Raw genomic sequence first — 25,020 nt, forward strand, 5'->3', positions numbered from 1 at the left:
TGCTTCCGCCTTCCCCCACGTAATTTCCGGTTGTGCAGCAGCCATTTTGTCTGTTCGGAGAAGTCTACCCCGACACCTACGAACTGCAGTTCCACCTTGGGAAACAGTCTGAACTGTCGTTGTAGAATTGATATTCCACCTTATGTATTTATGAGGACAGCCTAAAATTTGTATTACGCTATACCAAGACGAAGAGGACCAACCTCTTCGCCATCAACCGGTATCCAGCGCGTGAAACGCGGCTAAAGCTGCGACATGTCGTGTGAGGAAAGCTACTTGGCCATCATTCGCTATCTGACGAACGAACGGGAGCCGTACGCGCGGGGGACTCCCGGCAACACCAAGAGAAAGATCCGCAAAGCGGCTGCCTGCTATGTTGTGCGGAACGGAACCTTGTTTTATCAGCGTCGACTGAAGGGTCTGAATAATTTCACGGAGCTGGAAGTGGTGCTGCAGGACAGCCGGAGGAAGGAACTAATCAACGAGGCGCACGGTACCGAGGGCGGGGAGCACCTGAACCAGCAGCTGACCTGGGAAACCATCTCCCAGAAGTACTGGTGGAGAGGTAACGCGGCCGCACGCACGCTAGCGCCACTGTAATAAACTATTTATAGTCCACCTGATTAACGCGGCTGAAGAGCCGCCGTGAAGGTAAACACGAAACACTATAAAATACGTCACAGTAGCTCCCCATCGCCATCTATTGGTCAGACGTTTTCCCTGCACAATTGACTTCATTTTCAGGAGCTACAACTTGAAAGATTCTTCAGCCCCATTGCGTGCTGTGCTATTATTCATTAGCTGTAACTGTGCCACGCAAGCGATGATATTCTACACAAATGCAAAAATGGCTTGATGCAGCGTTGAGATATTTTTGCTGCAGTCACAAGATGATTCAGCCACCTGAATATCCTCCCTCACAAACGAATAAGCAACGATGTTAAGACATTGTGCACAGTTCGTTTCTTTCTTTCAAGATTTACATCAAGGCTTCGTGCCTGAATTTCTAGAGCTTAACTACTGCACAAGAAGCGTTGGCTCCAATTGCTCAGAATCATCCCGAGAAGACACATATTGTTTTGGATGCGGTTCGGTCAAGCAGTTAAATAAAACTATAACCTTTGGGGTCTATGGATCACTGGTGCGTCTGAAGAACGGCGATGGCTCTGAGGCTGCTTTGGTTCCTTTGGTACGGGAAACCTGCTGTGTCCAGCGGGAACGATGGCTTCCCAAAGGGCTGGTGTGTGGACAGGCATCGTGTTTGCAGCAGCGAAAGGGTCTCTGCAAAGAACGAGAGCTGCTTCTCATGAAGTATGGAAAAGCTTTTAAGATTATCAGTCGGTAAAAGAAGCATTTTGTGATATTTGGGCAGAAAAGTCTTGTAATCTCTGTTGTATTGAGCTATTTTAAAGTATTTTTTCCATCCAACTGTACAGACAGGAAGTTGCCAAATGAAATGCATCAAGTAGAAGCTTTAAAAAAAAAAAAAGGTCCACTTTTTGGCAGGAAGAAAACGCCGGCATCAAAAAATTTACTTTTACAAATAAAAGTGAAAATTGTATAAATAATAATTCTGTTCTGCTAATGTGTGTTTTTCTATATATAATTCACTGCATGCATTTTGGGCTTGAGCCAAAGTAACAGAACGGCGTATTGATGTAAAGATGGCCTCCCTCCTGCGACGCTCTCAGGCATCCTGAAGCAGGTCAAAGACCTCACCAGAGAATGCTCTCACTGCCAGAGCAAACGAAACGCCGACGACGGCTCCGGGCCTCGGCCGCCCCCCCGGCCGGGGCGCCGCAGGGCGGCCGCTGGTGTCAGTGATGGGGCGGATGAGGAAGAGGAAGAGGAAGAGGATGACAGCGTGTACCTCATTGATTCATCCGGTCCGGCGGGATCCAAGTCGTCCAAAATGATGGCGGCCAAGCACGAGCTCGTCTTTGTGAGTCTCTCACGGCGTTCCGCCCTCGGCTATGAAGGAGCGACCTCTGACAGCCGGGTGCCGCTAATGTTCTGTCTCTCTGCGCCTCACAGGTGGACAGCAAAGGTGAGGTGAGCCAGTTTCTGTCCAAACACAGTCAGACGATGTTGGATAACCTCAACCACCAGCGCCTCAACAACCATTTTTGTGACATCACCCTGCTGATTGAAGGCGAGGAGTACCGGGCGCACAAAGCTGTGCTTGCAGCGTGCAGCAAGTATTTCCACGAGCTCTTTTTTGAGAAGGGGGCTGTGACCACCCACGAAGCCGTGGTCGACCTCACCGGTGAGGTTCATTCCTCTCCGCCCGGAGATGTTCTCGCACGCGTCCAGTTTTAAAAACGACGCGCTTCTCTCCCCAGGTTTCACCAAGGAGAGCTTCCTGCCGCTGCTGGATTTTGCGTACACCTCCCTGCTTACCTTTAATTTCTGCATCATGGCAGACATTGCCAATCTAGCTCGCCATTTGCTGATGACGGAGGTGCTGCAGATATGCGAGTCCGTGCATAAGAAGGTGGAGGAGCAGAAGCTGACGGTGTATCAGAAGGGAGACGTGCACACCGTGCTGTCCAGCCAGCCGGTGGCTCAGGATGGCTCTAAGGGCGAGTCCGGCGCCTACGTGGTCACCATTCAGGGCGACGGCGGGGGGCGGTCACCCACAGTGCCGTTACTGTAACGGGCGAACCTTTAACTTTTGTCGCGGCCCCCGAAGAGGCTTACGTTCAGCAGCCAGTGTCGGTGGTCACGGAAGCTGTAGAGGGGGACAAAGAGCAGCACGCCGAGCCCGGACCAAATGAAACTGTGACTCTGATTGCTCACGGCGGCGACGCCGAGCCAGGAGAGACCGTCACCTTCATTTCGGGCAGTGCGGAGGCGATGGCGGGGGCGATGACCGTGGTCACGCACAGCGGACAGGCCGGAGCCAGCGAGTCTCTCGCCGTGGTGTCCGCCTGTCTGGCCCTGGAGCAGCCGCGGGTCTCCGGAGCAGGAACCTTCATCATAAATGTGGACCCGGAAAAAGTGAGCTCCTCAGAGGTCATCCAATTGGCGTCGGCAGTGGCCTCTGACGCCGCGGCGTCGCCTCCGGAGACGGCCGAGCCGGAGGCGCCGGCACCCCTGAAACGCAAACGAGGGCGTCCGGCGAAGGTGAAGAAGGAAGTGCAAATGGAGGAGTTTGTGCCACAGGAAGAGGAGGAGCCCTCTGCTGACGAAGGCAAAGGTGACAAGCCGGAGCTGGCGTCAGATGAGCCAAACGGGAGACGACTCAGGCAGCGCTCCATTGGCGAGGGAGGGTATGCACGGTTACACATGGGGCTGGAGGATGAAGAGGAGGAGAAGAAGAGCTCTACCCCTCCTCGTGCAGCCACACCTAAGGTACCTAACGTGTGAACGTTAAACTGTGATAATTGATTTCCGATCGCGCGCTTCGTTCAGAGTGGACGAGTTGGGCTTTATCGTGGATGTTTCAGGCGGGCGCGAGGCCCGGTAAGAGGGGGAGGCCGCCAAAGCAGCCGCTGGAGAGTCAGAGTGAAGGACCCTCCAGTCCAGGGGCCAATCCAGAGGCCGTCGCCGTGGCAACAGGAGAGCTCAGCACAGACGACGTTGGGATGACGGAGGAAAAGCAAGAGACGGCAAGCACAGAGGATCAGCCGGCCGAGAGCGCCGTCGATGGAGAACACGCATGCTCCGAGTGCGGCGTGTCCTTCCCGAGACGCTACGCTCTCATCATGCACACGCTGAAGCACGAGAAGTCCCCGCGGCTACAAGTGCAGCGTAAGTATGCCTAGCTCGGGGGGTGGGGGGAGGGGGTCCAATGTTCTGATCATGCTCCTTTGTCCTTGCAGCTGTGCAGCAAAGAGTTCCAGTACGCCGCCTCGCTGCGCGCTCACCTCGCCCGGCACAAGCAGCAGAGCAGCCAGCGAGCGGCGGTCAGCAAGCAGCCGGCGGAGCAGAGCGCAGAGGGGAAGCCTGAACGGGGGCTGGACGATAAGACCTCGCTGCCGACCACCATAAGGGAGTTCGTGTGCGACATCTGCGGGAAGACTCTACCGAAGCTGTACTCGCTGCGGATCCACATGCTGACCCACACGGGGGTCAGGCCTCACTCCTGCAAGGTCTGCCTCAAGACCTTCACCAACAAATACAGCCTGAAGATGCACCGGGCGCTGCACGACGCCACCAGGCAGTTCCAGTTGCGAGTACTGTAAGAAGTGTTTCGGCAGCAAGCGGAGCATGGAGGAGCACACCAGCCTCCACACAGGTCAGTGGACCGCCGCGCACGCACACACACACACTTACAAAGCGAAGGTGAATGCAACCAAGGGTCAGCGGGTGAACTGAGACTCGACGCTTTTTAATGGCGGATGTCTCAGTTCAATTCAGTTTTATTTCTATAGCGCCAGATCACAACAGGAAGTCATCTCAAAGTCCTTTACAGGAGTAGCAGGGAAAGACAGAACCCAACTTGGCCCACAAGAGCAAGAACTTTGGCGACAGAGCAAGGAAAACTTCCCTTTAACAGAGCCTGGCAGAAACCTGAAACAACAGAGAGAGAGAGAGAGAGAGAGAGAGAGAGAGAGAGAGAGAGAGAAGAGAGAGAGAGAGAGAGAGAGAGAGAGAGAGAGAGAGAGAGAGAGAGAGAGAGAGAGAGAGAGAGAGAGAGAGAGAGAGAGGAGAGAGAGAGAGAGAGAGAGAGAGAGAGAGAGAGAGAGAGAGAGAGAGAGAGAGAGAGAGAGAGAGAGAGAGAGAGAGAGAGAGAGAGAGAGAGAGAGAGAGAGAGAGAGAGAGAGAGAGAGAGAGAGAGAAGAGAGAGAGAGAGAGAGAGAGGAGAGAGAGAGAGAGAGAGAGAGAGAGAGAGAGAGAGAGAGAGAGAGAGAGAGAGAGAGAGAGAGAGAGAGAGAGAGAGAGAGAGAGAGAGAGAGAGAGAGAGAGAGAGAGAGAGAGAGAGAGAGAGAGAGAGAGAGAGAGAGAGAGAGAGAGAGAGAGAGAGAGAGAGAGAGAGAGAGAGAGAGAGAGAGGAGAGAGAGAGAGAGAGAGAGAGAGAGAGAGAGAGTACAGACACAGGCTGCTAAATGCTAATGCAACTTACAGGCTGCTAAATGCTAATGCTAGCCATAGGGGCATCGGTGTTGAAGACCACAGGTCCAGGTAACGCAGCACCACGGACAAAAGGGCCTGCAGACAGACAGACAGAGGGAGAGAGATTACTGACGCACATTTATAACACGAGTAACCAGATAGTTTATTTTGGTGACGTCTTTCACCGCGGTGTCCTTTAACAGGCGAATCAAAGTACCTATGCAACACGTGCGGAGCGACTTTCCACCGAGCTTCGGCTCTGAGCAAACACTTGAAGAAGCACCAGCCCAAACCCGAAGTCCGCCCGTTCGGCTGCTCTCAGTGAGTAACCGTCCATCCACCTGGTCCGCGTGATCAACGGCGCCGCCGCCGCCTGGGCTCATGGGTGTTGTCGTCTGCAGCTGTGATAAGAGGTTCTACGAAGCCAAGGACCTGCAGCAGCACATGAACAAGCACATGGGCCTGAAGCCGTTCCAGTGCCTGCTGTGTGGGAAGTGCTACAGCTGGAAGAAGGACTGGTACTCCCACGTCAAGTCCCACAGCGTGGCCGAGCCGTTCAAGTGAGTCCGGGGCGGGACCCGGGGTGGGACCCGGGGGTGCCTGCGTTTGTGTTTTTGGATCAGCTGATGGCGCTTGTCTCCTCAGGTGCAACGTGTGCGGGAAGGAGTTCTTTGAGAAGGCTCTGTTCAGGAGGCACGTGAAGAAAGCGACGCACGGGAAGAAGGGCCGGGTCAAGCAGAACCTGGAGAGGGAGTGTGAGCAGTGCGGAAGGAAGTTCACTCAGCTGCGGGAATACCGGCGCCACGTCAACAACCACCAGGGTGAGACTCGCGGCGCGTGTCCGTTTCCTTCAGTGAAGAAGCGTAGGACTCAACGAAGAGGGACACGTCTTCAGCCAGCCTTAAGCTCGTCTAGTTCATTATTTCCTTTTTTGATTTACCTCGACCTGGATGAAAATAAAACTGTTATTATTATTTAACAGTTTAGCTAGGTGCTGCTAACAACCCTCGCTGCCTTTGCTGCTGAACGGGTCACGGGTAGAAACTCTGAATCGCGTGTCGAACATGAGGCATCACGTTTAGTCCCCTCTGATTTTCCCATGGTGACCGTTAAATGAAACCTCTGGACGCTCAGGCTCATTTGTCTCTTTCTCTTAGGAGTGAAGCCGTTCGAGTGTCTGACCTGCGGCGTCGCCTGGGCCGACGCCCGCTCGCTCAAGCGCCACGTGCGGACGCACACAGGGGAGCGGCCGTACGTGTGTCCCGTGTGTCAGGAGGCCCACATCGACGCACGCACCCTCCGGAAGCACATGGCCAAATACCACAGCGACAACCTTCCCGGGAAGATCATGCTGGAGAAGGACACCCTCCAGTTCCACAACCAGGGCACGCAGGTGGAGCACGCCGTCAGCATCTTGGCGTCGGAGCTGCCTCCGGAGCTACGTCCGGCCCAGCAGCAGCCCTCGGAGGAGATCGAGACGGTGCTGATCACGGAGGAGACGGTGGAGTCGATGGAGGCCATGCAGGCGTCGACGCTTTCGGATCAGGGCATCATGCAGGTGGTGAACTACGTCCTGGCCCAGCAGTCGCTCACCGGGAGCAAGCTGGAGGAAACGCCAGAGGGAATCCAGACCATGGAGGTGGAGGTTGCTCACGTCGCCGAGGTGGAGTGAGCCGGAGGCAGAGTTTGTCGTTATTTGCGCGAACGCAGACACGCACACACACATCGCAGGATGTGTGTGTGCGTGTCTGCGTTCGCGCAATCACTTCTGCGTAAATAGCTGGAACCAGTTTGACCGATTTCACGTCCATGAACTCTGACGCTCAGGAGAACCAAGACAACGCGCTACATGTTTTGTGTTTCACGCCGTCTAATGGCTTCCGTGACCTGGAGAGAAGCCGAGATGTCGTTGCAGAAAATAAAAATGGCCTCGTTTCCTGCTTTACTGACGTTTGTATTGATTTCGCTTCTCCGTTCGGGTGAATCAGGAGCGACACAGAGGTCATAAGGTCATTCTGAAATCAAACCGAAGGCCGTTGAAATAACTACACGAGGAAGTATTAACATGCAATACAGCAAGTGTGGGTATTTATTTCATATTTATATCAAAATACCCTCGGTATATTATTGCAACATATTTACAATACATTGTACAAAAATATGAAAATGCAGTTTCTGCCTTGTAACAATTCGGGCTGCTTAAAACCAGGCTGCGGCGTGCGAGCGATGGGCGGCTGTAGCTACACGCCGAATCACGGCGTTGAGCGAACGCTTTGCTCCACGATGACAGGCGCATCATTTCTGTAGGGAGACTTTCAAAAAGAGATCTATACAAATGTATATACATTTATATCATAGGCTCTGGGCCGGTAATCAGATGAAATAAACCTCTACCAAAACATGGTTCATTATTTTTTTAAACAAACAAATACTTGTACTAAGCAAAACCCTGCTCTTTAAACGCAACCACTAAAGATGAGCAAAAAACAAAACGACATCAGTCATCGTATTTCACTGTAAAACACTGAGTCAGCAATATTCGGTCAATGCACGGCTACATCAAATGAACGACCATCTGTCACCTAAACACTCATACTTCACAACCTGACATGAAACTTTGATGCATTGGTCTCACGACAGACAAAAAAAAAAATTAAAATAAAAAGCAAGATATAGAAAGAACAGAAAACATAATACTTCTGACAGGAAATGTTTGAAATGTGTACAATCAATGCTGACTTCTGTCACAAATGAAACCCAGTGGACTTCACTAACGGTACAACCAGAATGGTGGAAGTCTGAAAGACGCTTTCCACGGCCCACGGCAGAAATAGAAGCCCAACTATTACCCCCCCCCCCAACGTCCAGTCATGCTTTAAACATGGGAATGAGTCACGAGCACATAAAAACAAAGCAATCTTGAAAACCACAACATTTCTTAAGTGCTCTCAAGAAATTAGAAGATAATAAAAAACCTTTGCTCCTCGGCAATGACAACCAGGAACACGCGGGGAAAATAAGTGCGCTTGTATTTGAAATATATGCGTTTTGTTCTCAGCAGTGTTTGCACTAATACAATGTTTTTCCAGAAAATGAAATGTTCCAACGGCGGCCGTGAAATGAGGAACGGGAACAGAGGAGAGAGAGAGAGCCCCGTCTTCACTCGCCCTCCTCCTTGATGCGTTGCTGTTTGTTGCGGCGAGAATCCAGGTCAAAGGAGAAGTCAGACCACTCGTCGCGGGGGGGGAAGGAGATGGTCTGGCGCAGGGTGAAGCGCACGGCGTCAATGACGCGCTCGCCCCGGGCCTCAGAGGAGCCCACGCTGACGGTGGAGGCCCCGCTGGTGGTGCGCACTATGTGGGGAGGTGGGGAAAAGTCCATGGCCTGTCGGTGCTCCATGATGCCCTTCCATATGATGTGCAGGAACTCTGAGGGGATCTTCAGCCTGGACAGGTCCTAATGGTCATTACACAGGGGAGCGTTAGTATTCGCAGGGGGGTGTGGGGGGTGGGGGGCAGCCACTCTTCTCTCTCTAACCCATCAAATGACTCGAGTTGGATAGGCAAGGGCTCACCTCCATGTTATAGTTCTCAATCTGGTAGATGTTGCTTAGGCCCTGTGCTGTGAAGTAGTCCAGGCAGCCTGCGCAGCCCAGCCGTATAAGGAAGCTGAAGAGGAGCAGACGGAAAACACGGGTTTCAAAAGCCGGCCTGATCAAACACGCCGGCTCCGAGGATCGACACGACCTTTGCATGCATCTACAACCAGCCCCGGGGGGGGGCTGAGGTCGCCGCGGTGGACACAGGCAGCAGCATCGTCCAATCAGAGGGTTTCATCAAGGCAAAAACTACCGGCATGCACTTCAGTTAGCGTAAACATTTCCTTGCACGGTTGCTCAGTTACGCCTTGAAGATAAACTTTAGGATCATGTGTGACGCTACAATGTGCAACCTGCTCGGATTTAGTCCCATTGTCTACTATAAATGGCATTTTCTCCTTTTCTTTAGTATTTTCAGCCTTTTTAGCAGCATCGCTTACGGATCACGACATTTTACCTGTTGTGATCGGCCGTAATTGAATATATATATGTGTATAATGTGATGGCTTAGTGTTGGATCTGATTATTGGACAGAGTCCACAGTGACTGTAGAAACAAAACCACCGTGGGGGACAGTGTGGTCTCTACATTCTACTTCTACGTCTCCTCTTTGCTGACAAGGTTCATTTTGGACCTGCAGACTTTTGTCTCCAACATGTGAAGGCTATTCCCTCCTAATGGAGGACGGGTCTCTGCACGCAGGGCTGCTCGTGTCGTTTGCAAGCGTCAAATATCAGTTATTGATTCGTGTCTGCGGGTTCGTGTGAAGTTGTTTGTGAAGAGTGCTGTTTTCATACATTTCAAACTGAACTCAGGAAAGATGCAGATGTGTCCCGCAGTGGATTGATGAGGTACCTGGAGATGCTGCTGTCCATTGGGTATGGAGGAGGGGGGGTACAGTGGGAGGAAGGCACCATGGGTAGCTGTGGCTGCAGTGCGTGTGTGGGGCTGAGTGAACTCATGTCAGCGTTCATAGGGATGTGAGTCCCCATCATAGGAGACACTGCAGAGACAAAAGGAGCTACTGTGAGCTTCATCTTTCTGCTCTGGGATTTAGAGATTATGTAATGTCAAGTGAAACACACGGGGTGGAGGACGGGTGGCGGCGGGGGGTGGGGTGGGGACACATAGCGTGCATCATAGCAGGTCCTGCGGTTGAGTCTCACAGGGATCACATTCTATTTGTCGCGGGGACTGAGAGGCGTTCAGGTCCCCCCTCCTGCCTGCCCTGACTTGCTGTCTTTAGAGTACACAAGGGGTGGGACGGCTGGACCGGCCTGAGACAGACAGACAGACAGACAGACAGACAGATGGAGACACACTTACTGTCAGTCAGGCCTCCAGACATGCTGGACGGGGTGAGCGTGTTACGCTGCTGGGGGTTCATGAGCTGGCTGACGGACGGCAGCTTGTTGACTTTTCCGTGAGTGGGGGAGCAGGATCCATAGGAGGGCTGAGACGGCATCGCGGTCCTGGGACGGGAGAGAGGAGGTGACAGGACGTTACTCAACCTGCTGACGAGGAGAAAGGGCCATTTAAAGTCAGCATGGTGAATGAAATAATGCAGCGATCGAAGTTTGAGGTCCACGGACAGCTCATCCTTTTTTATGCTGTCCACCGTCCACGTGTACGTAAAAGCAGAATAAGAAAAGCAGTCCAAGCAGAAAAAGCTGTTTATTACACTCCTGTAATCTGTTTCAAACAGAAAAATGTTGTAATGAGATCTCAGAGGCTCAAAACAAGCAAACTGTCCTGCAGCGACGCCAGAAAACATGACCAGCATTAGCTAAAGGTTCTCTCATTAAGAACAAAAAACAACAAACAACAACAACAACGCTTTCTGAGTCCAGCTCTATGAAGATGCAAAGACAAGTACATTCAGTAACGAACATATTCAAAGCTTTATCAGCCGTCAGACAACCAGCATAGAATGAAAGGACAAACAGGACACACATCAGTGTCATCATCGGTCTTTGTCCAGCAGGCAGGACGACACTGATGCTGTTTATACGTCTGAATAAAATGACGCAAGAAAGCAATAAGTGTTAAAAAAAAAAAAAGTCCTCGGTGTATCGTCCAGGAAAAAGGAAGAAGGAGGAGACCAGGAAATCAAAGTTGGAAAAAAAGGAGACAGAGAGGAGGTCCGTGTAACCTTGGGAGGAGGAGGAGGAGGAGGAGCAGGAGGAATGTGGGTCAGAGTTTCAGGAGGAGCTGCAGCATCGCCTCGGCTCTCCTGCAGGTTCCACGAGCCGGTTACCAAGACGGGGTTTTATCAGACTGCGGGGAGGAACCAGAGAAGAGAGGAGAGATAAGGGCTCGCTGAGGAAGAGAGAGGTGACCGCCCCGAGAGGATAAAAAGAGAGGCACACAAACTTCAAGCAATGCTGCACGACTGCCACTGTCCAGAAGATGGCGCTCTAAGACAGGCAGCAGCATTTCAAACAAGGAAAGAAAAAGGAATGAAACTTTAGGCTGCTGACAGAAGCTTTTATTCTAATGAGCGAAACAAGAAGAGACGCACAAAAAATACAAAGACCCAATAAAGCAATACACCGAATACAAAAGAGCAGGACGTCTCGTTAGGAACCGGACTGGACACAATCTAGATTATTGAACATTCATTAAATAAAAAAAAAATGTATAAATTATTATTATTTCAAAGACCTGACAACAAGCAGGAATGTGAAATAATGAACCAGAAAACCAAAGTTTTATCTAACTGTGAACTCAAACTATAGCATAAGCAATAATTATCATAACAGGGCTGTCAAACTATTATTTACACCCAACTCTTCTTTTCCATAGCTTACTGTGGAAATGGGCGTGCAGGACACAAAGTGCATGTGTGTGTGTGTGTGTGTGTGTGAATTACGATGAAGCGAATAGATGAGGCTGACGAATGGATTTTGTTGAGCGCTGTTGTGCAAAAGAACCTGGCAAAGCACCCAAAGGCGTTACCACAGTTCTTTGGAAGCTTCTCCTTAACAAAGCACAAGCCGGGTACATTTGCCACGATTCATCAACGTTGGCTCGTGTCCCACGAGGGGGGAAAAAAAAAAAAAAAAAAAGCTCTACTTTAAGCTCGGCTCGCCCTTGAATAGCAGCCATTTTAGAGCAATGAACCCTGGGTAACACAACGCTTCAGCGGCAGCGTGAGGAAACGTTCGTGCGCAGGCTTCACCAGTGCAAGCCACGCTTCAGCAACAAGTCAGCCACGTTAAACCAGTTAAATCACAGCAGCAGACTCGAAAGCAAAACAAAAACTCTTCTGCGCCGGTGCACAAGCGAATCGGTGTGAAGGAGATTCAGTCTGAAGCTCACAGCCACACATCTGGCCAGATGTGCAGGTAACTCACTGTTTCTGAAGGAGATTCTGCTGCTGCTGCCTGTAGGACTCGATTGTGTGCTGTGGCAGAAACTGCATGAGCTCAAGAGACTCCTTGATTTTGACCAAAATCTCATAGATCTCACGGCCCTTGATCTGAACGAGAGGAGGAGGAAGAAGAAGAGGGTCAGTAACAGCGAAGACTCACTCAGAACAGCAATCTAAAGCAGAGGGACTTACGGGCAAACAGAAAACCTCCTCATCTGTGGACCTTCTCTTCTTGATGGTGGACATCTGGATGCCGTGGGAGACTTGGCGGAAGGCTGGAGGGAGGAGAAAGCAGCGTCAGCACCGCTGGCCATGAGCTTCCCAGTTAACCTAAAGCAGAGCAGAGGAGCGCGGGAGCGGCGGCGGCGGGCGGCGGGCGGCGGGCGGCGGGCGGCATTCACCGAGTCGCAGGCGCCACCCGAGGCCGACGTTCGCCGTCCCGCCACCAGCCCCCGGCCCGACTTACGGCGCTTCGTACCGTCACTGCTCTTTGTGGTGTCCGTTATGTGCTGCTTCCTGATGCTGTCCTCGTCCGCCTTGCGGTCTCGACCCGGGCAGGCGCAGATCCTGGCCTCAAAACAACGGCGGCCTAAAACCTGACCGCTGGGAGGAAAACAAAACAAAACCACAGAGGGTTAGAAAACCCCCCCACAGCGGGGAGAGGCTGCAGGACGATGCTCGGCCACACGCCGTCGCTTACTCTCTGGTCTCCAGCGTGACGATGATAAGAATCGGGCGTCTGTTCATTCCCCCGACGCAGCTCGAGTTGCACATGAAATTGTACAAAATTGTGGTAAATTCCGTCCCCACCTGAGAAAAGATGAAGACATATGATGAAGGACACAACCGGGTGACAGAAGAACTGGGTTCTGCTTGAATCCCGCTAGAACGGCCACAGATTTCACACCGAGCTCCGGCAGCTCCAGTGGAAACTCCAGTTTCATACTTATAGTCAACATTTGTCTCTTTTTAATCAAAACGTTTAGAATATTATCGAATGAAGGGAATTATCTGCTAGAGATTTACTTTTATACTTCATTTTAGTCTCGTCTTTGTGATTGGGTCAAGTATTTAGTGACAAAACCCACGTGGGTTCCTGTGAGGCCTGCATGCGTGAGGGGGGGCGGGGGGGTTCTGCATGTCAGGACTCGGGGCCACTCAGAGGGTCTGTCACTGATCTGTCAGTGCAGACTGGCGTGGGGGAGGCGCCGCTGACAGCGTCCGGCTGGCCTCGCACCGTGATGACGGACAGCTCACCTGGGGAGGTTCGTAGGGAACGAGGACACTCTGTCTTCCAGTGATGGTGTCCTCCACGTACTGGGCGTGGTTGTTTCCCTCCACACGGATCAGGTGGCTGGGAGGAGCTATCTGACCTGGAAGTAGCAAGAGTTGCGTCATTAAATGTGGACAGGCGAGACGGGAGGCCGCTTGTGTCCCAGCGACTAAACTCACCGTCATTGAACTCGCGGCTGAGCTCGTGGTTCGGGCAGCGTTTCACCACCTCGGTCACGTGCTCCGCCTTCTTGTAAACGGGCATGGCCCTGACAACAGCGGCCTGCGGCGGGCTGGTCAGAACCTTGATCTGGATGGGGCAGGTCTTGGCAATTTGGCAGTATAGCTTCTTCAAGTCTGTTGAATACTGAAAAAAAAGAGCAAATGCAAAGGCACACGTTACGTGCAGAAGTACTCAGTAAACAACTTCTGTTTTGTTTGCGTTTGTTTTTATTTACTAGCAATATGTTTTAGGACTTAAAAGCACAGATCAACCCGTGGTTCTGGTTCATCATCAAGCAAAACAGGGCTGGAGAAAAGACTGATTATGACCTGCTTACACACACACACACACACACACACACACACACAGACGTTGATGATATTGGGAGAACTCAAAAATGTTCCCAGAGAGCCTCGGGGGCAAATGGATCCGTTTTTAAAGAGTTTGGGAGGTGCTGTTGCCAACATGTGATGGACGCTCCCACAAACTGGCTCCCATTCAAGATTTGACGGCAGGAGTCCCGGATGAAGGACGGATCTTGATCCCTGGCCCCGTTTGCAGTTACTAATAGGAAGATCACAAGGGTGCAAGCAGAAAACACTGCATGGAGGGTGAAGGGGACGTTTCCCTGTCAGAAACCGCTCGGGGGGGCTTTGTTGGAGAACAATGCAGCATAACATTCTCTCCTCATTACCTGTGCCGATGTTAAAAACATCACACAAGTTTGGCACAGACATTTGCTGTTCTGCTCCCCAGGCCACAACCCGCTCTTTCATCAGGACGAACCCAAAACATTACATCTGTTTCCCAAACTCCCGACACAAGATCTGTCTGCGTCCTCAGAGAAGCAATTATCATCAACTGCCTAACCAGAAAGTCAAGACAACGATAAAGCAGACAGTAAGGCTCTAAAAATAAAACCCGTGCTTTGCCTTAAATGCACGGACGTCGACACGACGAATGAACCGACGCTTCCTTAAAAATCAAAGCAGCTTTCCAAAAGCTCCTCTTTAAAAAAAAAAAAAAAAAAGCCCATGATGAATGGCCGAGGCAGCCCCCCCCTCGTCCCAACTTGATACTCCCCGTACGCCTCTGTCAATCAGCTAAATGAGGTGGAGAAGCCAAGCAGGGAGATGGAGGAGGAGGAGGGGGGGCAGTCGATTGAGAAGAGGAAGGAGATGTGCTGCGTAAAGGGACAGAGTGTTTTCAATAATTAGAGGGTGTTGGTTTTGTGCTGCTTGAATGTGAAAACAGAGAGGATTTTTCAATCAGAGAGACGATGGAGGCGGAAAAACCAAAGCCTCTTTAGATCACACCCAAACGGGCGCTCCGCTAAAAACCCGGGAGAACCAATCCAGCCCTGAAGCTACAAACTTTCAGAAACACCCAGGAGCTGCCGTGTTTGCTCAGCAGCGAGCGGCGGGGGCCGACACCGTTCAGGGTGGAGGACGGCTTCAGCAGCTCACGCAGGGCGCGGCGCTCAGGTGTTAACGTGCAATTATGAGCCTTTCATTGGTCACAATGTGAAAAAAAATCACAAAGCACATGATCCGGAGCTCCTTAATCACAATGTCTGATTCCGAGTGGAACACGCCGAGGAAGGGAAAACACCAAATGACCCCGAAGAACACGCTCTGCTGCTGTGCACGCCATCCCATCGCCTGCACCGAGTGAGCCAGCGTCATAATAATAAAAAAAACATTTCTAATGTAATCCTTACTTCATGCAAACATACAATTTGCTTTAATGCTTGTACACCGCTGCCATGTGTGCAATTACTTTCTAACGCATGCAACATTTGAACACACAAACACACACTTCCCATTCGGCGCAGGTCGAGGCAGGCCCACAGCTGGAGCGTTCTTTTCTATCTGACAGGCGCTGCGGGCGCATGCAGGAGTCAAGTCCCGACAAACACCGGGCCTTAAACAAGCACTGTTTGGCGCCTCTGGTCTTGTCTTCTTCATACCTGACATGTCATGTCATGCCTGCAGCTTCTCCCGGACCCGTTTGATTCAACAATAATGCAAAGGACTTGTTTTTGTTTTTTTTATATTATTATTATCTTTCCTCTTTTCTCTGAAACAAAAGTAAAACACCTGCTTGGACAGTTTTTCTTAAACTGTTGAAGTTGTGGTCATCACCTCCAACCTTGGCCGCAGGGATGACGCCTGTGCTGAGGTGAACCGCTCCAACATGGAGCATCGTGCTTATGTGGCACTGAAGGAGCTCGCGGTGCATCCGTCATTCATTTGTCGAGCCACTCTAACCCTCGTCTTCACCATCAAATCACAACGAATGAAGCAACTAATACTCAAATAGAACGTTTAAAATGGGGAACTCTTACTAAACATTTCTATTGTTTTCCTGAATAGAGGCCTTAAAGCTACAACCCCGTATTGTTTTTTGGGTTTGGCTCTGATGATCCCTTGATGACAGCCTAAGGTGTTTTTTTTTGTCTGCTTGTTTTCGACGCTGCCGTCATCTCTACCAGGATTGTTTGCTCAGAGCAAAAAATAATAATCTCGGAATCAAAATTTTTGAAAGAATGGGCTTTCCACACTGTGCATGAAAAGAAACTCCCACAGCTCATGTCATAAAACCTTTTCAACTCTGTCTTTCTAAAAAAAAAAAAGAAAAAAAAGATTCCCCTCCACCTTTCCCCATCTGTATCTTTCAGGCTCGTCTCCTTGTGATGGGCGAGTCGCGACACGCTTCTCGACATAAACAAGTCTCAGCCCCATCTCGTGAGGCGTGGGACGGGCCCGCAGATGTTCCAGGGGCAAGCTGCGTCTTGCTGCCTTTCGCTCAAACACTCCTCTCTTTGAGCATTCAAGGACTCTCCTCCTCCTCCTCCTCCTCCTCCTCCTCCTCCGGCACAATGTGAGATGCAACCATCAAGCTTAACTCTCTCAAAAAGACAGAAGCCACTCCAGGAGCACAGGGTTCAGGAAAGAGGCACACCGTATTTACACAAGTATTACCTACAGGCCCTCAATCCATTACTGTAATCCTCCGCCCCAGCGATACCTCAAACTGGGACATTCTTCTCCATTCACGGCTCTACATGGTGGCAGCTAATATGCACGGCAAACACGACCGACCTTCACAATACGCGCATCGCACGCCAACAACGGCCGCCTTCATTGGCGTCACTCCATTAATCTGGTAAAGCAAAGACGATGAAGCATCGCGATGACGCGTTTTCACCGAGACGTGTCCGTTTCCAGCTCAATGATAAAAGACGCGGCAGGAGTGCCAGCTCGGAAACCGCACAGCAGCAGTTCGGGGAAATGTTGAGGTGTTGCTCTGCTCTCAGTGTGTGTCACCGGCATCCTAGACAGGAAGAGGTTACGGTGCGGGTCGGGGGGATTAGGCGTGTCTCCGTAAGAGCAGTCATCATAAAGCACAGCACACAGTCCACTAAGTCCCGTTGGAGATCCCACAGGCCTTCAAAAAAAGGAGGCTTTAGCAGATCTATGCAGCGAGCAAAGCTATCATCAGCGGCACAACAAAACAAAGTGGCAGGTTTAAGATGGAATGATGCACGGATGTTCAACACAGCGGCTGTCGTTAGGAAAGAAATGTGAGGCTTTATTAATATGCTATAGCTCATCTATAACACACAGACTACCTTAGTAATAAACACACCGTTCTGCCGACCTGAGTGAGCATCGAACACACACTCAACTGGTCTAATCCGTGTTTGGGGCCAGACTGCTTCTCCCGTTTGATAGTCACCACTTTAGCAAATATGAAGTTAAGAAACGGACTTTAGCGACGATGAGTGACAATCCACTGGCGTTCCATGTTAAGTCAGAGCGATCAAGTCAGTGTTGCATCATGTGTTATGACTATGGGATGCACAGACTGTGTCTGTGATGGGGATGTGTCCCGAACCAGATGCTCAGGGCCGGGGCGTGCCTCCCAACAGCCACACTCTTAAACCTGCTCGGTTGCGCGGCAGACAAATACTTTTGTTGTTTGACTGTGACAATCAGAGGGATGAGTGGTGCACTGTGGGAACTGGATAAATGCCACAGTTTGCACGGCACTGGAACAGAGAACACTCCCCGATCTCACTCTGGTTTGAGGCCACGGCTAATTTAAATCAGTGCATCCGGTTCAGCAGCTTTTACAGCAGAACCTTTGTGACGTGATGCATTTTGTTATCCACCAAACTTACACCAAGGACAGACATAAATATTTACTTTCTTCAAACAGCGCGTATCTATTACGTCACTGATGGAACTCAAAACTGACATCCTGAATGGCAAAACGTGACCCTTGGGTGAGCCGTGTCGTCCGCCGGCATGCGTTGATGCATTGACCAATGAGCAGGCGGCGCTCCCACACCAACAGCTGTCCCTCAGTCCTGTCGTGCATAATAACAGAGCAGGAGGAGCTGCTTAAGGAGGTCCACGCAGCATCACATGGTGACATCCAGCTGCAAGGACATCGCCACACCTGGAGCAACTGAAATTCACTTCGAGACTGTTGTTGATGTTGGTACATACCTCGAAAGCATTCACACGTTTTTGAGCGAATGAAAAGTAAACGCAGAGCGTACGTAAGGATCACATCGAAAAGATAAAACTCTGCAAATGGCTCTGATCAGCAGTTCGCCCGTTTTCCTCAAGTGTCGTGTCGCAGACCACGCTAGAAGTGCCTCGGGATGAGTCATGATTTGAACCCATACATCTCAGGGGGAATTCTTCCTTGCCAGATGTCGTTGTGCAACAGAGAATTTTCACATAATGTGCACTTAAATCTGCCTGGAGCACCGATCGTCAGATAAGGAGTTCCCAGTGGGAAGAGTCTCCTTCACCCCCACCCTGACAAATCACTGGCGATGACCTTTAAGATGACAGCTAGCTGTAAAGGCCCATATTTATAGCGATGAGGCTGATGGAATACATTTATTTCACATTTGCTGCTCGTTTTATACACATATAGTGGTTTATTATGAATTACAAACAATCCAGTCAATAAATAAAGAAAACAAGGGGAGCCCCAATCACAGCGCATTATTCATTCATTTGCCATCTTGGTAAAAGTTAAATGTGAAGGACGATACTCTCATGTGTAAAAACAACAACTCCAAATGTACCCTGCCAGAAAGCCGTTTATAAAATAGTCAGACTACATTTTTCTTTTGAATAAATGAATCAATCAACGAGCTTCAGAGATGCTGGGTTTTGTTTAACTTCGCTAGATGGCCCTTGACAATAGTCTTATATTTAATTGACGTAAATGTTATTGGTTAATGAGCTAAGTGGCTTTCCGAGTGGAATGAATTTGGCTAAAAATTATTATAAATGTTATCTAGGAGTGAAGATCAGATCATTTTTATTTTTATTTTAAGCAAACGTTGCTCGACTATGAGAACCCCAGAAGGCGACGGTGGTGCATGTGTCTTACCGTCCAGGTGGCGGACTTTGCCGTGCTCGACTGCTGGAAGGACACGTCAAAGGTGTGAGGCCCTGCATAATCTGTGTTGGAAGGGATGGCTGGTGAAGGAGAAAGGGCGTCGAAGGTGGAGCTGGGCTGGGCGTAGGGCGACGGGGCTGTCACGCCGTTTTGCGCGTGGTCGTTGTTGTAGGGGCTGGTGGAGGTCGAGCCGCCATTCTGAATGCTCTGATCCATGCTGTTCAGGAGCCCCAGGTTTGTGTACTGCGACTGAAGACGGGAGAGAGGGGACGGGGAAGAGGAGGACAGAAGAAAGTCTTTGGTCAGTATCCAAGAATCTGGACAAACTTTCAATGGATAAAAACAGAAGGAGGACTGTTTGATTTAGAGAACCTGACAATTTCACCAAAATGTAGCTAAATTATAACATTTTTAAATGTTTCACACATTTCTGGTTGAATTCTGAAAAAAAAAATTACATTGGAGGTTTTTATTTATAAATAACAGCTATGATATATGAACCCGTGCTACTTAAATTAATTAATAATTTACCCAAAAAAACCAAGTGAAATTCATCCCAGAATATTGCATGAGGAATACGTGAGGAATGAACATGGCGAAGGCTCGGGAAAACCGCCCGCTGCAGGAAGTGGAGATCGTGTTTCCATTGTGCTTGTAGTTCTAGCTCCTTCCTGAACGAAGGCACTAACATGCGTAAGATCAATCATCTCAGAAACGTCTGCCCGACTGAAACACTAAATCTGATTTCAGAACTCAATCGCTCAAATGACCAGCTGAGCGTTGCCCTTGGATTTGTACTGCCAAGCCTTTTCATTCTCGACTCCATGCCACAAATATTCGGGCAGGGGGGAATGGGACGGCGATGCGTTTTGTGCAGGAGGGAGAACGCACCTGGGCCGGAGCCATCCCCTCCATTCCTTTCCATTTAGAAGCGGCACATTCCTGGACGAGGCTGCATGGCTCTCACCCTTTTAAATCTCTCCCGGGCCTCTTGTTTATTTTCAAGCGTGGCTGACCACAGCTGTCCGGCTCACACCCGCCGCATTACCAGGTGTTAGCGGCGTGGCAGACGACCAACAAGACACAGACGAGGTGTGCTATTTAACTATTAATCACAGCAGTGAGTAAGGAAACAATGCCACTTAAACACATAGAGGCCCCCACACACACACACACAGAGACACACCTGAGAGAGGTCATCCGAGTCAACCTCAGCATACCTGTGCAGCAGCGCCACAGGGTAGCCGTGTGTACGGCCCAACGCTCCTTAACCCCTCGGAAACAATGACACCAGGGCTTTAGAGGAGCTCGACTGAAGAACAATTACGTTGGGCGTGCAGGTGTTAGCAGCCAAGTGTTTGGTGAATGGAACACACGCGGGCACGCGCACACACCCCCACGCACGCACTCTCGAGTCTTTAGCGGGGACAGACTTCCCGAAACACACGCTCCCTCAAAATGCACAAATTACACACATAAAAAGATTTTAACTGGCGCTGCTCGTCTGATAGAGCAGAAGATGGGAATGGATGGAAGCTTATCAGCTCCGTTTACATGTATTTATTTTAGCCCGTACAAATGAAAAGGAGGTGATATAACCTGTTTTGCATTGGAAGCAAACAGACATCGTCTTTCCCTCTGCGAGGAGTCAATGACCATGTAATTCCCCGCGGCAGCAGCAGCAGCAGCGGGGAGGCCGCTCAGCCATTCAGAGATGACACCGCCTCGCCCGGCATCTGATGCTGGTAGCTGCAAAGGTGGATGTGACAGGCACCAATTATCAATGCCAAATTATTGTTCTAAAGAAAAGGCCGACGCTGGCCAGAGACCAAACATAGATAAAAGCTGGGACATAAAGCAGAATGCCTGCCTGCCATAGAACACTTAGCATTAACTACAGGCCCCTGGGCGATGCTTCTCATGCCCTGGATGAATGTAAGGATCAAAGATGGGGGGGTTAGGGTTAGCACATAATTGACCAGATAGAAAGTCTCACAAACTCATCGTTTTTTAATGTTAAATTGACTGGAAGTGGAATATCAGCCTTTAAAAATGTTCAGCGGGGAAGTCTGAGAACTTCTCTTCCTTCCCTTTCCTCAGATCTTATTCCACTGTAATACAGCAACCGTGTAATAACTACTTTAAGCTGCTCTTAAAAGTTCCCTCTGCTTACAGCAAACGCTGCGTTTGGCCTTTAGGATGTCAGGCAGTTCAGCAGCAACACAGTAAATCAGCAGCTGTTGACATCTTCAACAGCCTCTAATAAAGTTTCTGAAAGCTATTGTTGCTCGTTTCATTTTTTTCTCTCCCTGAGACGAATGCTGGAGTAAACATTTAAAAGAGAACAACAGGAACAAGACAAGTAATAATGATCTCCTGAATACAATGGAGGAGCATGAATGATCCAAATCACGTCGAATACATGTGGCTGCACTATGTTTTAGTTTTTTTTTAGTTCTAACAATTCAATTTGGCGTGGGAACCTGACAAATGTCTTCTTGTGCAGGAACTCCTAAACAGATATTTTATTTTTGAACACATGCTATTATCTCGGTTTGCAGCTCATTGACTGTGCAGGAATAAGATTTTTCTGCAATCCTGTCTAAACATGAATGTCTGTGAGTTCTGTCAGTTCAGGGGTGCAGACCACTTTCTTTCTGATCAAGTGCTTTTAATGCAAATAAAAAAAGAATGAACATTTTATACTTGTGAAAAGCTTTCCTGCTGCAAACGTATCGAACACTTTGACAGTAAGCCGTAAAGTTCCGTGCTTTATAGCTTAACTGATTCTCCTCTAGCGGTCGAGGCCTGGACTGATAGGTGACAGGAACCGGAGCAGACCCAGCCTGAGGGAGGGGGGGGGGGGGGGGGGTCCCATTCCAGGTCTCTGCTGACCAGCTCTATGTACTTTGAGCCGGCGTAAGAGCATCTATGGGACAGTGATGAGTGACCACAGGGGAGGGAGGCATTAAAGGCTCAACGAGGTTGGGGTTGAGGTGCGTCTGGGTGGGGGCCCATCTACAGATTCTACACCTTATACCTGCTGGGGTGGGCAGAGTAGGTGATTGTATCTACATCAACACACCATTAAAGCAATTACGACCCCGGACTAAACAGCAGTGCCTGGCCAGTCATATTCTAATGGCTGCAGCGGCTCCCAGGAGGCTGGGGATGGGGCAACCTGATACCCCCACACATGGGGGGGGGCAGTTCACTTGGACACCACTTAAAGACACCCTGCTCAACAACTTAAAAGACAGTGACCTGACACACCTGCTATCTGCAACCTGCAATCTGAGAATCTATGGCCGCTCACTGGCTCCTCAAAGAAGCACGAAAAGGTTCGTCGCTAAAAGCGGCGACATCTGAGGGCGTCGATTATGGATCAGCTCAATGGATCTGACAGGTTGTCATGTTTGCTGATTAAAGAAAAAAAATGAAAAAGCAGCTGAGAATGTCTTAATTAAAAATTACTAAAACAAATATAAGTGATTACAACTGACTTGAAAATAAATATTTTTGGAAGGCAGATCAATTCATCCTTACACGTCTCTCGTCTTTAACCTATTTGACTTAAACAAGTTTTTTTTACCCACCTGTGAATAACAAAATGTTTTTAGTCTTAAATGTTAGACAGCTCAGAAAGAAACACTTTCCCAATAAGCAAATCCTGGATTTAGGGTTTTGGTTCAGCACCCTTCCATGAATTTCTATTTAAATTAAGCAGAAATTCTTATTTGTCTCAGTGGTTTCTGAATATTAGTATAATTTACGACATCCTTAAATAAGTTGGTCCCGTTTATGACATCCTGGATTTTCATAGAAGGAAGGGAAACCTCTCTTTGACAGTGAATCATAATAACCGATGAAAAGTCTGATATTGAGACGAGAAAAACGCTGATTCAACGACGGCAAGTAAATAAATCACATCGACTGACTGAACCCGCGCTCAGGCAGGCAGCAGCCATTTCACAGCTTTCAAAGAGATTCTGTGGGTGTTTACATTCCCCGCTCTCTGCACTGTGCACGCAGATGTGCACACAAACACACACACACTGTCAGATATAATACATTAACCTCTACCCTGCAGTACGAATCTCTAAGGTAATTCTTAAATGATGGAGACAGGATGATTATACTATATGCCCCTTTATTTAATCTGAACTGAATGCAGGGGTCACACCAAACAGAACCCACAGAACCCAGCAGCAAACAGCAGGGATGATGCTTGGATTTTGGATCATTTCGATCACATACAGATTTAAGGCCTTTAGATCGGTTGTGATATTTTTATTTGTCTCATAGCTGCTCTGGGGAACAAAGCAAAGGGTTGGATGGCAGAAGGCCCCGTCGCCGACGTCCCCTCTGGTCTTACCTCACTGTACGATGTCGTGGAGCCCGTTTCCAGATACAACATGTTGGCGCTGAGATTGAGCAGAGCTGCTGCTGTTTGCTCCACTGGCTCCAGGATTCCACAAATCTCTTTTCCTCACTCTGAGGGAGTGATGTGGACAACAGATGCAAAGTAGGCAAGTAGAGGCTTCTGTCGGAATCTAAGGGAAGAACATATATACGGGGACGAGGGGGGAGGGATCTCAGGAGCTACCTGGATAATACCTGAGTCCACACCCATCTGCAGAAGCAGCGCTCGTCTCCTTGTCTTTTCCTTTGAGACTTCTGCAGGCCTCCAAGAAATTAAAATCGGGAGGTTTGTCTTTGTAGCACTGCGCTTACATGATTTCTACCTGCTCAGTAAAATTAGATTTAAAATAAGCTATTCAAAAGACACAACTTTAGCCACACGAACAGTTAAAAAAAATAAATCCAAATGAGTAAAATAGACCATTGTGGATAACGCTTAAAATGAAGATGAACATATAGACGTGCTGAAAGGTCCCTGAAGTCACACACACAGTCTGGTTTGGGGGTATTTGCCCACAGTAGCTACTTTGCATAAGAATTGCCAGTCTGCATCCCTGGAGCTCTTCCAGCGTCGAGCCCAGAGGAGAAACAACACGACTGCTGTAGATGGCTTGTATCTATCAGAGATGGCTGATGTCGATCTGTTTTGGAAACACACATTATGGATCAGATAATTTACCTCCACTCAGAGGGGTTAACTCGGTGCTGCTAGCGCCGACCAGGTGGTTCCTCCAGAGAAAAAGGAAGATCTGGCTTCTGCATATTCAAATCTGTTTATTTCCCTGTTTATTATTTATTTAACTGAGCAAGCCAAAAGGGTGCGTGCAGGGCCGGTGGAGTTTGCATGGAAAAGCCTCTCTGTGTTTTAGCCTCCTGCAGGTAGAGCGGACGTGTTTTTGGAACTGCCTGTGGGCCTTGCAGAGACATTCATCAAGCAAAGACAGCGTCACTAGGTTTTTTAATTTACCCTGTGAAAGTAAAGTTAGATCTGAATGGTAATAATATTGCAATACATAATTCAAATAGTGCTCATGAAAACAAAGGTGCACTGTGTTGCACCGGTGGAGGAGGCAGGAGGATGCAAATGACTTCTACTACAACAAAAACCCCTGCCCTGGCCGCAAGCATTTGAAAGCTGAAACACAACTATGACCTGAGGTCAGTTGTCTCTCTGCTCGGGAGTCACACCCTCCCTCAGGCCTACGGGTCAGCCTGCCACAAAAGGAAAATCAACACTTTAAAGAGCCCAGCTCAATGGCCTCCCCGGGGACCAGGCGTCAGGAAAGACCTGGCCAAACCCTCCGAGTGTGATAATTAGTCGAACTAAACAAACTTCTAATTATGCTCAAACAACATTGGCATGTGAACAGAAGTTAGGGCCCTCTGTTAGGGCGAAGCGGCAGTAGAAGGTTGACCAGCAGCTGAAGCAGGACAGGACGTTCAGCCGTGTAACAGACAAGAGAAGACAGGAAGCGGCATCAATGGAAATTATATAATCCTAACATGGAAATGACTGCGAGTGCCGATTATTACCAAGGACCAGAGAAGCTGCTTCACGGGTGGCGTATTGTCTCCCGAGACTCAGAGAACAGTCACGTGGCTTTTCACGGCATCGCCTCAGATGCTGCATGGCTAAAGATCTGC

The 25,020-nt window shown here is 49.5% G+C and overlaps 2 protein-coding genes across 3 annotated transcripts; one reads left to right on the forward strand and one right to left on the reverse strand.

The window, feature by feature from the left end:
* Window positions 1-220: 220 nt before the first annotated feature.
* Window positions 221-7,003, forward strand: zbtb11 (zinc finger and BTB domain containing 11). The gene is given in 13 exon segments (XM_068743901.1): window positions 221-565; window positions 1,692-1,942; window positions 2,035-2,266; window positions 2,343-2,641; window positions 2,710-3,354; window positions 3,471-3,734; window positions 3,736-3,753; window positions 3,825-4,172; window positions 4,174-4,240; window positions 5,262-5,379; window positions 5,460-5,618; window positions 5,704-5,879; window positions 6,216-7,003. Coding segments are annotated over 13 exon segments (3,402 nt in total). The 5' UTR covers window positions 221-255; the 3' UTR covers window positions 6,731-7,003.
* Window positions 7,004-7,130: 127 nt separating this feature from the next.
* On the reverse strand, window positions 7,131-23,470 carry tp63 (tumor protein p63). 2 transcript variants are annotated; one of them, XM_068743903.1, is made up of 12 exons: window positions 23,330-23,470; window positions 18,946-19,203; window positions 13,482-13,668; window positions 13,287-13,402; window positions 12,730-12,839; window positions 12,508-12,632; window positions 12,222-12,304; window positions 12,013-12,137; window positions 9,983-10,128; window positions 9,512-9,659; window positions 8,633-8,726; window positions 7,131-8,514 (listed from the first exon to the last, which is right to left on the reverse strand). In XM_068743903.1, exons 1-12 carry the CDS (start codon window positions 23,369-23,371, stop codon window positions 8,218-8,220), a joined length of 1,731 nt encoding a protein of 576 aa, XP_068600004.1. In that variant the 5' UTR covers window positions 23,372-23,470; the 3' UTR covers window positions 7,131-8,217. The 2 variants fall into 2 exon arrangements, with proteins under 2 accessions (XP_068600004.1, XP_068600003.1); XM_068743902.1 differs by having other exon boundaries at window positions 9,512-9,680; window positions 9,965-10,128.
* Between the last annotated feature and the right edge of the window lie 1,550 nt (window positions 23,471-25,020).

This window comes from Brachionichthys hirsutus, chromosome 9 (genome assembly GCF_040956055.1).
Source record: "Brachionichthys hirsutus isolate HB-005 chromosome 9, CSIRO-AGI_Bhir_v1, whole genome shotgun sequence".
Taxonomy (NCBI): Eukaryota; Metazoa; Chordata; class Actinopteri; order Lophiiformes; family Brachionichthyidae; genus Brachionichthys; species Brachionichthys hirsutus.